This window comes from Orcinus orca, chromosome 2 (assembly GCF_937001465.1).
Source record: "Orcinus orca chromosome 2, mOrcOrc1.1, whole genome shotgun sequence".
Lineage (NCBI taxonomy): Eukaryota > Metazoa > Chordata > Mammalia > Artiodactyla > Delphinidae > Orcinus > Orcinus orca.
Window position 1 is genome coordinate 138,134,162 of NC_064560.1, and position 13,817 is coordinate 138,147,978.

General features: G+C 42.2%; 1 protein-coding gene across 4 annotated transcripts in view; it reads left to right on the top strand.

Annotated features, from left to right (window-relative positions):
- The first annotated feature begins 5,103 nt into the window (after positions 1–5,103).
- FAM177A1 (family with sequence similarity 177 member A1) overlaps positions 5,104–13,817 on the top strand; it is a 28,346-nt gene continuing 19,632 nt past the window's right edge. Inside the window, exons 1-3 of one of the 4 annotated variants that reach the window (XM_012533099.3) lie at positions 5,104–5,219; positions 5,317–5,440; positions 11,675–11,848. In XM_012533099.3, coding sequence (XP_012388553.1) covers positions 5,345–5,440; positions 11,675–11,848 — 270 coding nt within the window. In that variant the 5' untranslated portion in view covers positions 5,104–5,219; positions 5,317–5,344. The other 3 variants (XM_033428372.2, XM_004269965.4, XM_049705954.1) reach the window with 3 other exon arrangements.

Below are 13,817 nucleotides of genomic sequence, written 5' to 3' on the forward strand. Positions count from 1 at the left end.
TAGTTAACTTGGTGTGAATAGAGTGACCAATGGGAGGAGGTTTCTTTATGAAGCCTGAATCTTGTAATGCTGCGGCCTTAGCAACTCTGTCGGCCAGTCAGTTTCCCTTTCCTTCCTCAGTGTTGTCTTTGGAATGCCCTGCAACTTATTGCCAATTGTTGTGCAGCAAGATTGCATCTAGCAAAACCTTAACAAAGGGGCCCGTTTTCAATTTCATTTCCCCCTGAGCTCAAGAAACCTCTCTGTTTCCAAAGCATTCCAAAATCCTGAGCTACTCCAAAGACATACCTGCTATCAGTGTAAATGTTAGCACATTTGCCAGAGGGCAAAGTGCAGGTGCAAATAGTGTGTATGGTTCAGCTTGTTGGGTTGAAGAAACTGAGGGGCAGAGCGTTGGATTCTGTTATAGTGAAGGGAGTAGTGATAGCATATCCAGATTTCAGTTGTCCAGCAGTATTTCATAGATAAACCAAGAAATGTCAAGGTTGTCTAAAGGTGTTTCTTGCAATCTGGATACGGACTAGTCAAAAGATCAGTTGTGGTTATGTAATCATGTGAGATTTTATCTGTTGCTGATGGTAAGAGGGTAGCAGGATTTAGGGAGTTACAATGAGACAAAGTGACATTTGGAGAGGAAAGCAAGATTTCACAGGACATCAGTCAGCTAGCAGATAAGTGTGTGTGATATGACTTCAAGAGTGCCTCAATAGAGTGAGGGACAAACACCTGTAAGGGAGACCCCATAGCTGTCTCTTCTGTAGCCTGCAGAAGGGCAGCAGTGGCTGCTATTGCTTGGAGGCAAGGTGGAAGATCTTGATCTATAGTGTTCAACTGTCTCTAAAACCCAGTAGGTCTCTGTTTGCCCCCATGGGCTTAATGAGCACTCCAAGGATGTTTCCTGCTAACTTCATGAATGAATAGAAAGTGAAGAGAATAATTAGGGTGTCCTAAAACAGGGGCTGTGGCCAACCGAGTGTCTAAAGTTTGAAAAGCTGATTCAGCCTCATTATTCCAAACAAGAGGATCAGGCCTCTATCCTTTAGAAGGGAAAAATGAGTTGTTCATACAAGAAGAAATTAGGAACCCAACTCTGCAATAGCCTGTTAGCCCAAGAAAAAGCATCTCACTGGCACTTGGTGGCATAAAGTGGGAAACTGAGATATGCCCTGGACACATGTAGGATCCAGTGTTAGCCCTTGAGGGGTTAGCAAATGACCCAAGTATCTTACCTGGGTTTGAACAGATTGGGGCTTTTTCCTTGAGACCTTATGCCTTTGTGTGCTAGCTGAGTGAGGAGGTATAGGCTGTCCTTGAGGCGTGCTTCCTCAGTAGGGGAACATAACAAAAGGTTATCAACATATTGAAGTAAAGTAGAGCTGTGGGCAAAATTCACATTGGCCAAGTCTTGTCTCAATATCTGTGAAGAGTAAGTAGGGTTTTCTGTGTAGCCATGAGGCATAGTGGTCCAAGTATATTGATGTCCTTCCCAAGTAAAGACAAACAGGTATTGGCTATCTGGATGGACAGGAATGTTGAAGAAAGCACTACGTAAATCTATGACGGTAAAGAACTGTGTGCTCAGAGGGATTAAACTGGGGGTGGTGTGAGGGTTGGGGACTGTGGGGTAACGTGATATGACTCTATTGTTTACAGATTAGAGATTTTGAACAAAATACCAACCTTGGCCATGAGATTTGCCCATGGGAAGGATTGGTGCGCTACAGGGACTGGTGCATGGGATTACGGGGCCCTTGTGGAAGTGTGCCTTGACAGTGGGACGAATTCATTCTAGGGCCTCAGGCCTGAGACCTGTTGAGGTGAGGCAAAGGTTTATTAGGATCTACCTGGATCCTAATTGATAGCACCTAATGAATGTGTTCTATGTCATTTGAAGAGGTAGACCATAAGGTAGAAGGAACAGAATCTAACAAGTCCTTGTGATTGGGAATTGACAAGACAGAAGCAAGGAGGGGAATCTCAATATCAGGACTAGAGCTGGAAGTAGACCTTGAGGAGTCAATTGCAAGTGTATTTCTCCTTTTTGGGAAAAGGAAATATTAGCCTGTAATTTTTCCAGGAGATCTTGGCCCAAAAGGTGTACTGGGACAGAAGGAACAAGAAGGAACTGATGAGTTCCCTGCAAAGAACCTATCTCAAAAGGCAAGGAGAGAGGGGGGGGACTTCCCTGGTGACACAGTGGTTAAGAATCTGCCTGCCAATGCAGAGGACACGGGTTCGAGCCCTGGTCCAGGAAGATCCCACATGCCATGGAGCAGCTAAGCCTGTGCACCACAACTACTGAAACTGCGCTCTAGAGCCCGCAAGCCACAGCTACTGAAGCCCGTGCTCCGCAACAAGAGGAACCACTGCAATGTAGCCCCCATGTGCCACAACTAGAGAAAAACTGCACAGACCCAAGGCAGCCAAAAAAAAAAAAAAAAAAGGCAAGGGGGCCAACTTGCTTACCTTCATAACCGTGTTGGGAACTCACACCATTTGGACAATTTTAGTAGTATGAAGAAGAGCGCCTTGAGGCTGGTGGGGTTCAAGACAGACAAAGTTGTTCCTGTGTCCACAAGAGTGGTAATAGCTTCAGATCCTATATTAAAAAAAAAAAAGTCCAATTCTCCCAATGGTGTTAGTGGAAGTACCAGGAAGATCCCAACACTTTCCTCAGAGCACCATGTGTCTACAAAAGGGGGGTGCTTCTCAAATTTCTCAGAAAGTTCATGAAAAGGGTCAGAGTGAGTGGCTTTGGGCTGCGAATAGGGCCTTCTTTTTAACTTTGGGCAATTCTTCCAGTGGCTAGGCCACTTATGATAGTGGCAGGGACCTGGGCTTAGAAGGAACCCTGAAGAGAATTTTGGTCTTTCCGTTGAGGTAGCTGCTGAGTGGCAGTGGTCAGATGCTGCAGCTGCAGATTCACGATTTTGGTGGTCTTGCATTTCTCTGTGTGTTTGTTTTAGACAGCTTATTAGCCAAATTGACCAAATCAGGAGTGGCCATTGCTTTAAATCAACCTAAAGTGCATTTTTATTTTTAACACCTTTTTTTTTTTAACATTTTTCCTTACACATGATTGATTATGAAACCATATCTCCCTATTTGAGGAGTGGGTTAACCTTAAAAATATTCTCTACTAAAATATATATGAAAGTCTTGTTTTTTATTTGATGGACTCTCCGTTATTGAATTTTATTCAGCTTTGTTGTCCCAGCCATTCACAGAAATAGGTAGATCTAAATTTACCTTTTTAGCTCTATATGGATCATTAGATGACTAAATTTAGGTAACAGTTATGTTTTCAAGTAAATTATAGTAATACCTGAATTTATTTTTTGTCATAGTAATACAGTACAACTTATACTACAAAGTGAAAGAGAGCATGATTTGGCATGTTGCTTTGTTGTCCACTTTTAGTTGATCTGTGACAGTCTGGAAACAATGACAAAAATGTCAATGCCCAAAATAAAACCATTAGAATTTCTATGCTTTTCTGTTGCTATGAGTTGTTTGTTTGCAAAAGACTGCTCTTCAATTGGATATTTGTGTTAAAAAATAACTCTTCTTAGGAAATACTTCTGGCTCATGCTGGAATGTGACTTGCATTTTGAATTTTCAGTAAACTAAGAAATGTACTTGTAAACCATGAAAATAAGTTCTGCCTCAGCAGTGAAAATTGTAATTTGATATTTAATTGCCATTTTTGCAAAATAAAGTCGTGCATTTATAAACATTCCACTAATTTTTAATGATAAAAGCTGTTGACTATCCTTCTTGCCAGTAAAAGGAAAGGGATTTTTGAATACTTGTAATGTAGAACTGTCTTGTTTATGAAAGCCAATTCATGAAGGCTTTAACAATTGGTTCTTTATTTTTCTTTTCAACTTATGCAGTTTTTGCTGTTTTGGATTGTCTCAATCCCATGCTAATGTCACTAGACAGCACTTGTGAACCTTGGCAACAAGCTAGTTTGATTTTATTACCAGAATATACATTATGAATTTCCATCCAATTAAAAAATATATAGATGGCTTTCAAATAATCAACTTTTGTTTTTAAGGTTTTCAGTTTGGTTTTTAGGTTATCATAGTCATATGCAGGATAGAAAGTGTACAAAAATACTAAGCAGAGAGTAAGGAAAAAGACCTTTTGCACAGGAGAGAAAGGGAGAATTAAGGTTGTATGGGTGTTGGGCCTGCTGTTGCCACGCTGAATAGAAGATATGCTGGGCCATAACTCTGGGGAGCATTTATGAATTTGCCTGGCATGAAAATGGAATCTAGGGTATCGAATGAAGCCCCTCCTCCACGGCCAAAAGAATGTATTTTATTTTTGACCTCTACAACTAGTGAAAATTGCCTGAAAACGCTCATACTAAAACTACAATTAAAGACCATTTACATGGAAATGTTCCAACTAGAGTAATGCAATAATCATTGCAATCATGACTTTTTTATTTGGTTGAACACTGGGAAAAATCTGAAAAGTCCGAAATGTTCCCTCTTACACACACACACACACACACACACACACACACAACAGATAATAAATTATTCCTCACATTTGTTAAAATGGAAGCTTGCTAGCCCTCTGCTCTCCTTCAGGTCTCTTAACTTTTTCTACAGTTACATATACTTAAGTACTTCAGACAGGTGTAAAAGCAAAATTCGCCTTTGAGGCTCTTATTTCAAGGGTAGTTTGACTAGACTGTCATCCACATGAGAAATGGAATAAGCATGAGCCGTTCATTAAAAAATATATTTTCAGCAACCACATCTCGTCACAAGGCTTTGAAGCACACTACGCAGCCGTTCTCATTTCACAGTGCAGAAACCAAAGTCTGGGAGGTGACTGCCCAGGATGCAGCTGGTGAGCGGTTGAGCCAAGATCCAGAAGCCGGCTTCCCGGTACAGGTACGAGGCATGACGTCACTGGTGGTGCCAGTCTGCGAGCTCGGGACGCGGGCCGGGCCGGAAATTGTACTGCAGAAGGCCCCGCCCCGTCCCGCCCCGCCCCGCAGGAGCCGGGAGTTGTGCAGTCCAGACGGTGCTCAGCCGAGCCCCGGGAGCTGAGCCGGGTGGGCGGGGATGCCAGAGGCCCCGCCCCTCGGACCTGCCCCACCCCCAGGTCCGCCCCGCCCCGCCCCGCCTCGCCCCGTCCCGTCCCGTCCCTCCAGCAGTGGCTTGGCCGGGCTCGGCGCTAGGCTGGCGCTGCCGGTGAGTCCCACTTCCTGACAGCGGGTTCGGTCCGCGCCTGGGCGGGGACGCGGAGAATGGAAGCGGGCTTATCGGCCATTACTTTGTATCTCGCCAGCGCCTACAGTCCTGTGGTGGCGACAACGATGGACCGGAAGCCAGTGAGCCGTGCAGAGGGAGGAGAAGCAGGGGTTGCCTCGGGAGCTGCGGCCGCCGCTCCGTTCAGGGAATCGACACAGCAGGTAGGAGCGGCCGCCGAGGCTGAGGCCGGGAGAGCCCAGCTTCCTGTCTGCCTCGCCTGCCGCCTGCCTTTTTGGCCTGCCCGGCCTTCCTTCGAGCAGGCCACCCGCCGGAGGTGCGTCCCGGGGCTCCTCTTCGCGGTGTCCCCGGCTCCGAGCGCCGGCTTGAGGGAAGGGGCGGACGAACCGCAGTCGGAGCGCCGCTGGGCATCGCCTCCTCTGACAGCGCCGCAGACTCCGGGGCGGCCTCGGATTTCGAGGGGTGAGGTTGCAGCTTCGGGTCTGCGAGCGCGAGAAGGAAGGCGTGTCCCCGAAAGGCTGTCCTTGGAGTAGCTGGAAGCCAGGTGACGCCGGCTGCGATCACTTCTCAGTCTCTCCTTGTGGGAGTGCCTGACTTGGCATCTGCCCTTTGGTTAGCAAATAGCAACTGGGTGCTATGCGTTTACAGGCTTCCCCCCCGCACCACTTAATCCTTATAACTTCTGCATGAGGTGTGAGTTATCCCCATTTCACCAGGGAGGTAACTAAGGCTCAGAGCTGCGCTGTCAATAGACATATAATGCCAGCCGCATTTTAAATTGTACATTTTCTCGTAGCCACATTAAAAAACTAAAAAGAAAACCGGTGAAATTAATTTTAATATTCTATTTTGTTTAACCCAGTTTATCAAAACATTTCAACATGTAGTTAATATGAATTGAAAATTTAATATTCTATTTTATTTAACCCAATTTTGTCGAAAACCATTTTAACATGCAATTAATATGAAAGTTATCACTGAAATATTTCACAGTCTTTCTGTGGTACTAGTCTTTGAAATCCTTTGTGTATTTCAGCACATCTCAGCTTGAACTGGCCCCATTTCAAGTGAGCATTAGCCCCATGTGGTTACTCTATTGGACAGCATAAGTTTAGAGCATTAGGTAAGGTTTGGAGGTTTGTTTTGTTTGGGATTTGGTAGTCTGAAGTAGTAGTGTAGGATCTTTGGCCAAGTAAAACTAATGGAGAAATGGCTTTACCTGAAACCGGCTCAGGAGTATACAGTTTTGATGTTAAAAACCTGAGTTGCTTCTGTGTAGAAATCTTCCCACCCTGAGTGAGAACAAAGCTTTTCAGTGGCTTCATTTTTGAGACTAACTACCTGAATGTTAGTAAGACATTTCCCCCAAACTACAGATTCCTAGAGAATGGTGCCCGAATGTGAGTATAGTTCTAATATTATAAGAGGTAGTTTGCATTAACAAAAGCTTTTTCTCAGGCTAGTCTTTATATGGACTTGTTTTTTCTCCTACTTAAGAAGGGGGAAGGTAACCTGCAAGAAGGAATTCAGGGAAAATGCTAATTGATTAGGAAGCCCACTTATTATGTTCAGTTGAGTTGAGACCTGTTGTTGACAGGTGTACTCGAACTGAACCTTTTTAGTCCACAGCGTTTGATGTATTTTCCATTTGATTTTTCCTTCTGTTACTATAATTGTTTTCATCACTACTTCAGCTTTCAGTCTTTCTAATAGCAAAGTAAACCTATACTGATTTACCAGATAAATGTTGTTTGAAGAGAGGCTCTTTATCGTGGCTTAGTGCTAATATGTTATCTTCACACTCTTGGCTAAAAAATAATAAAATAAATAAAACGTAAAGAAGGCCATAGAGCAAAAAGTAAAAAGTCATAGGAATACTCCCATCACCCGTTTCTCACATTCACATTCCCCAAAAGTAACTGTTAAGTTTCTGGTGTATTCTTTCTGGGATTGCCTATGCATATATAATCTTTCCTGTTAAACACAAATGGGTTCATACTATACAAACAGTTTTCTAACTTTCCCTTTGTGCTCTCTCATTCACATTCCTGAAGTAGAGACATTTCCAGGAACCCCAAATCTATGCCTACTTGACCACAGTAAGAGGGGAGAGGCCAGTGAAATGGAGACTTGGGTGGCAGGAGAGGCTGCCATCCTGTACTCCTTCATTGGTTTGTCAGAACTGAGAAATCCCAAGTGTCATGTAGGGAAGGAAGAGTTAGGAGCTTGGGTCTGTGCTCAGAATTAGGCCTCAAACCAGGACATTCAGCAGCTTATCTGACTAGACTTTTGACCAGAATCTCAGCTTCAACATTATTAAAGGAGTTAAAATTTCAGTACTACTTGTTCATTTATTTATTTAGCACCCCTGCTACCAAGCACTTACGATGTGCCAGGAGCTGTAGGCTAAAGGATAGAGCAGTGAAGGATACGCACTGTGCCTACTCCCATTTTGCCGATCACCTATTTGGGGAAGGTGACGCAGAGTAAATTCCAAGTGTCATACGTGTTTTTATAAAGTTCTGGGTGCTATGGGAGTATGTGAAAAGAAAATTGCCACTAAAAACAGGCCCCAAGGAACAAGATAAGCAGATTTACAGTACTCTTAACCATAAAATGTAATAAAATGTTAATTGACATTGCATCTCATAATTTCCTGGTGTTAGGAAATTGTCTTTTTAGATCTTTGGAGTTTGTTGAAGTAGAGTTTGTATGATTGACAGTGAAAATTTTCTGACCTGCAGGCTGACTGTTTATCTGTAAAAATGAAATGTTTTCAAATTCAGAGAATAACTTTCATTTATAATTGTTGGAAATTTTGAATCAAATTATTTTCTGGTTGGTTTTACCCATCAATACCTCCCTTAACTAACCGCACACTCCCCTCTTTGCCAAGTAGAGGTTGTGATCATATGGCATAGATTCTTTCACAGATTTTTTTACTTGACAATCTGGTTCTTTAAGATGAGGGGTTGACAAACTAGAGCCTATGGGCCAGATCCCACCAGCCACTGATTTGTATAAAATTTTGTTGGAACATAGCCCATTCATTATGTATTGTCCATGGCTGCTTTTGCAGAGTTCAGTAGTTGTGACAGAGATTACATGGCCCTCAAAGCATAAAATATTTACTATCTGTCCTTTATGGGAAAAATTACTCAGTCCTGCGTAAGATGATAAATGTAAAACTTGGGGTTTACTGTATCAAAAATTAATATTAAAATTTTAAAAGAGAGCTCTTAAATAAAAGTTTCTTTAATAAAAATCTTTATATGAAATGTGATGATTAGAACAAATAAAATACCATTTACGTATTATGTATAGAGAATATTACTCAAAGGTTTGTTTATACTTGACTAATAACTTTGGTATTAGAATGAAAAATATGAATCACCTTTCAGCCTTCACCTTTTTTTTTTTTTGTGGTACGTGGGCCTCTCACTGTTGTGGCCTCTCCCGTTGCGGAGCACAGGCTCTGGACGCGCAGGCTCAGTGGCCATGGCTCACGGGCCCAGCCGCTCCGCGGCACATGGGATCTCCCCGGCCTGGGGCACAAACCTGCGTCCCCTGCATCGGCAGGCGGACTCTCAACCACTGCGCCACCAGGGAAGCCCCAGCTTTCACCTTTGTAGATTATTTTTTTTTACCTTTTGGATAAAATATAGCCAAGAGTCAGTTAATGGAGTTAGTAGATAAGTTTATTCCTGTTATTATGACCCAGCCAGAATGTTTTTATTTATTAAGGTTGCCTAAGGAAGACAAGGTACTGAACCCAATGAGAGACGCCCCTTCTCCTTTGCCTGTGTCTTAGAAAAGACAAATTAAGCCAGTGAGAGATTGGTAGAGGGAGAATGAGAAGCTGCTTGCTCTGATGGGGGTGGGGTGGGAGTGGAATAAGGCAGGGTGATGTACTGTGAAAGGGCTCAACTCTGTTCATTGATTGGGACTGTTGCTTTCACATCAGATCCATCCAGTTAGTATGACAACTGGACATCTAACCCAGCTCCTCTGACTTTTCCTTGCCTATAAAGTCATGGTCCAAAAGGAGACATTGGTGTCAGGACAACCATAAACCAAATCTCATTTGAAGGGGGAAAATGAGATTGGGTAGGAACGGCTCACTATGCTTAGGGACTGGTGATAGAAGAAAGATGGCCTGGGTGGACCATTTGTTGTTCATCTTATTTATGGACACAATGAATGGGCTGGTGTTCCTTTATTAAGGGCTGGGATATGTTTGAAACCTCAGGACAGGCTAGGGAGAATTGTGGTTTTTGTTTTTTCTGGTTGATCCATAGGTAGCCCATGCTGTCAAGGTTTTCATGGTCTCAGTTTGCTCTACAGCAGTTATAGTTGCTGCCAGTGATGTCCATGTGTGTCATGGAACAATGCGTGTGTTCTTTGGGTTGGATATACCTGGATTCAAATCCTGGCTAATGACTAAACTTACCTTTGGGAAGTGAAGGACAGAGAACAGCCATATCTGTTTTCTAAGAAGAACCTTAGAGGATTAAGAGGAAACAATGCACAAAAATAAAGTTACATATACTTGCATAACTGGGCAATTCTAGTACACTATTTTTATCAGTACAATTCCATCTCTGCAAAAGCAGTTCAAAGAACTTTTCTAGGGTTGAACAACAATCATGGGTTTAAATTATGTGTGGGCATATCTACAAGTGTAAGAATCCTTATAGAGGATGAAATTTTTGAACTCTGGACTATCTTGGACAATCCCACTGATATGGACTCTAATCATGGCAGTCCTGTAGTCCTGTATCATTTTGCTTTGGTTTAGTTTTAAAATTGTACCAGAGCATATTCTCATCATGAAAGTAAAACAACAACAAAATACAAAAAGAATAGGTGGGGCTTCCCTGGTGGCGCAGTGGTTGAGAGTCCGCCTGCCGATGCAGGGGACACGAGTTCGTGCCCCGGTCCGGGAAGATCCCACATGCCGCGGAGTGGCTGGGCCCGTGAGCCATGGCCGCTGAGCCTGCGCTCCGCAACGGGAGAGGCCACAACAGAGAGAGGCCCGCATACCGAAAAAAAAAAAAAAAAAAAAAAAGAATAGGTGGCGCAGTGGTTGAGAGTCCGCCTGCTGATGCAGGGGACACGGGTTCGTGCCCCGGTCCGGGAGGATCCCACGTGCCGCGGAGCGGCTGGGCCTGTGAGCCATGGCCGCTGAGCCTGCGTGTCCGAAGCCTGTGCTCCGCAACGGGAGAGGCCACAACAGTGAGAGGCCCGCGTACCGCAAAAAATAAAAAAAAAAGAATAAAAAGCCCCCTTGACCACTCCTTTACCTGTACCTCCTCCCCCATCTTTGTACCTAACCCCAAGGGTAACCACTGTTGCCAGATTTTTCTTTACAATTATTTGCACTGTGCTTTTTGAAATCTTCTAGTAAGAAGATACAACAAAGGTTTTCTTAGGAATTTAAACTTGAGGCAAAAAGACAAGGAAAAGCTCTTCATCCTCTCCCTCAAAATGCATTTACAATGAGTTTGGAAAATTGGCTATATGTGTGAGGTAAAATTAGTATTTCCCTTGGAATGAAATTTGGATGTAATTAGAATTCCATAGACTATTATAGTTTTAAAATTTGTTAAATCTTTTTACTAGCAGGAAAACTGTGTTGTCATCTATATATTAGTGACCGAGTAATGTAGAAGTTCAGATATAGAATACTGATGGCCTGCTCTCCAGATTTGGTTTACAAATGAGTTTTATTTGGCCTGCACAGTGCTTTAAATTTTTTTGAATTTTAATGTCTTTGGTTGTGGCATGCTTTTCTTCAAAAGTCTACTTTTAATCTATAGCAGTATTTACTCATTTTTGGTACCTGCTTGGACCTAAAAGGCATCTTACTTCGGGACTCCCATTTTGGAAAAGGAGAGGTTCAGAATTAAGCTGAACTGGTTTTGGTTTGCCCACATGTAGCTAGGCTCAAATTCAAAGACTTAGCAGGGTTACCTTATACAAACATTTTATGTTACGTATCTAACATATGTACATGCATCTATATGATTTTCCTTTGATATATCAACACATTAATCCCTCCGTAATTAGCATTGTTCTTTAAAATTATTGATGTCCAGCATGTCTTCACATATTATACGACATTGGAATTGCTATGACTTGCAGTGTGTTGCTTGATTTCTTAGCTTTTGACTTAAAAAGTTTAATTGGTTAAGTTCTGTTTTTTAACCTCGGCAGTGAGTATGCAGAGGTTTGCTTTACTATTCATTAAACTCTTCGTTTATGCTGTTGATATGCTTTTCTGTGTTTGATCTGTTTTATTGTTTAAAAACTGTTTAAGGATTGGCTTATATTTCTTTATTCCCTAAAATAAAGCAACCGAAAAATTTTTTTTGTTACATGAAAGAAAATTAATCTCACTCGAAACTCTTCTTTTCTTAATTTGTTATTGACATTAGATGAGTAATGAAAGAGGCTTTGAAAATGTAGAACTGGGAGTCATAGGAAAAAAGAAGAAAGTCCCAAGGAGAGTCATCCACTTTGTTAGTGGTGAAACAATGGAAGAATACAGCACAGATGAAGATGAAGTTGATGGCCTGGAGAAGAAAGATGTTTTGCCTACTGTTGATCCGGTAGGTTTGATACTGATGTTCCTTTTGTCAGTGGGTTTTGTTTTGACTGATTTGTTTCCCTTAAACATTTTAAAAAATATATTTATTTATTTATTTATATTTTTGGCTGTGTCGGGTCTTGGTTGCGCAGGATCTTCGTTGTGGAACGCTGGCTTCTCTCTAGTTGCAATGTGAGGGCTTAGTTGCCCTGTGGCACGAGGCATCTTAGTTCCCCAACCAGGGATGGAACCCGTGTACCCTGCATTGGAAGGCGGATTCTTAACCACTGGACCACCAGGGAAGTCCCTCTTTCCCTTAAACATTGAATAGAAGGGACCTTTGAGGTCTAAATAAACTGTATTCTGATTATAAAATTATGCATTATGATTTTGGTAGAAAACAGTATTTTTACACAATATGGATGGAAGTATTTTCTGTATTTCAGTAGCCTGAATAGTTTATTTTTGAGTGTCAGAGTTCTTTTGTCAGTGTGGATAGGTTTCTTTAAGATTTATTTCACTAAACGGCGTACTTGAGTTCCAGTCCCTTTGTATTAAAGACTACCACCATGATGGTTTCCATTTAAAGCTTAGAAGTTGTCAGTTCTTTTTTATCTTGCCTCAAGTTTTCATTAGAAGATAGGGGTATACAGTTCTTAACTTTATGTTCCTCATCAGCTAAATTTTTTTTTTTTTTTTTTTGCGGTACGCGGGCTCCTCACTGCTGTGGCCTCTCCTGCCGCGGAGCACAGGCTCCGGACGCGCAGGCCCAGCGGCCATGGCTCATGGGCCCAGCCGCTCCGCGGCATGTGGGATCCTCTCAGACCGGGGCACAAACCCGCATCCCCCGCATCGGCAGGCGGACTCCCAACCACTGCGCCACCAGGGAAGCCCCTCACCAGCTAAATTTAAGAATTTCTAAGTTATAAATGATGTGACTGGGGACTTTCCTGGTGGCGCAGTGGTTAAGAATCCGCCTGCCAATGCAGGGAACACGGGTTCGATCCCTGGTCCAGGAAGATCCCACATGCCACGGAGCAACTAAGCCTGTGCACCACAGCTGCTGAAGCCCGCATGCCACAACTACTGAAGCCCACGTGCCTAGAGCCCATGTTCTGCAGCAAGAGAAGCCACCGCAATGAGAAGCCCGTGCACCACAGCGAAGAGTAGCTGCCGCTGGCCGCAACTAGAGAAAGCCCACGCACAGCAGCAAAGACCCAACACAGACAAAAAGAAATTAAAAAACAAAAACAAAACAAAAAGATGTAACTGTAAAATTATAAGACTAGCTGTACATTTTTTTAAAAGACGTGTTGCCTTTCTAAGTAGTCATTTTGAGAGTTCAGTTGATCAAATATTTATGGACTTTCTAGGTGCTGGTGATACAGCAATGGGCAGTATAAATTTCTGCTTTTATATGCTAGTGGGCAGAAAGGCAATAAGCAAGTATATACTATAATTATCAGACTATGGAAAGTGCTATGAAGAAAATAAAGCAAAGTAGCAGAATAGAGAATTATTAATTTAGATTTGGCTTAAAAAATGTTATTACTAATTTTTCATCAGATTTGGTTCTAAATAAATTCAAGTTATTAAAGCAATATCAGATCCAGATTCTCTGCTATAGACAATATTCAAAGGACTGTGCAGTATACTCTGAAGGCAATTCCAAATGCATGCAGAATATTGTAGAAGTGTTTCATGCAGTGGAAGAATTGTTGAAATAAATGTCTTTCTTTTAAATTACTTTGAAGGGGTTTTTATTTGTCTGTATAAATTTGTGTATATATGTATGGTTTAAAAAGTCTTTGTCTCAAAAATAGTCCTCTATTTACATAGGAATCAGTAATAAAGACATTGCATAGAAAAAATGCATCCTTACTACTTTCCTAAAGGTTTACTCTTTAAAAAAGCTTTACTGAGATGCAGTCCATGTAGCATACATTCATCAATTTAAAATTTGCAGCAGTGGTTTTTAATATATTCACTGA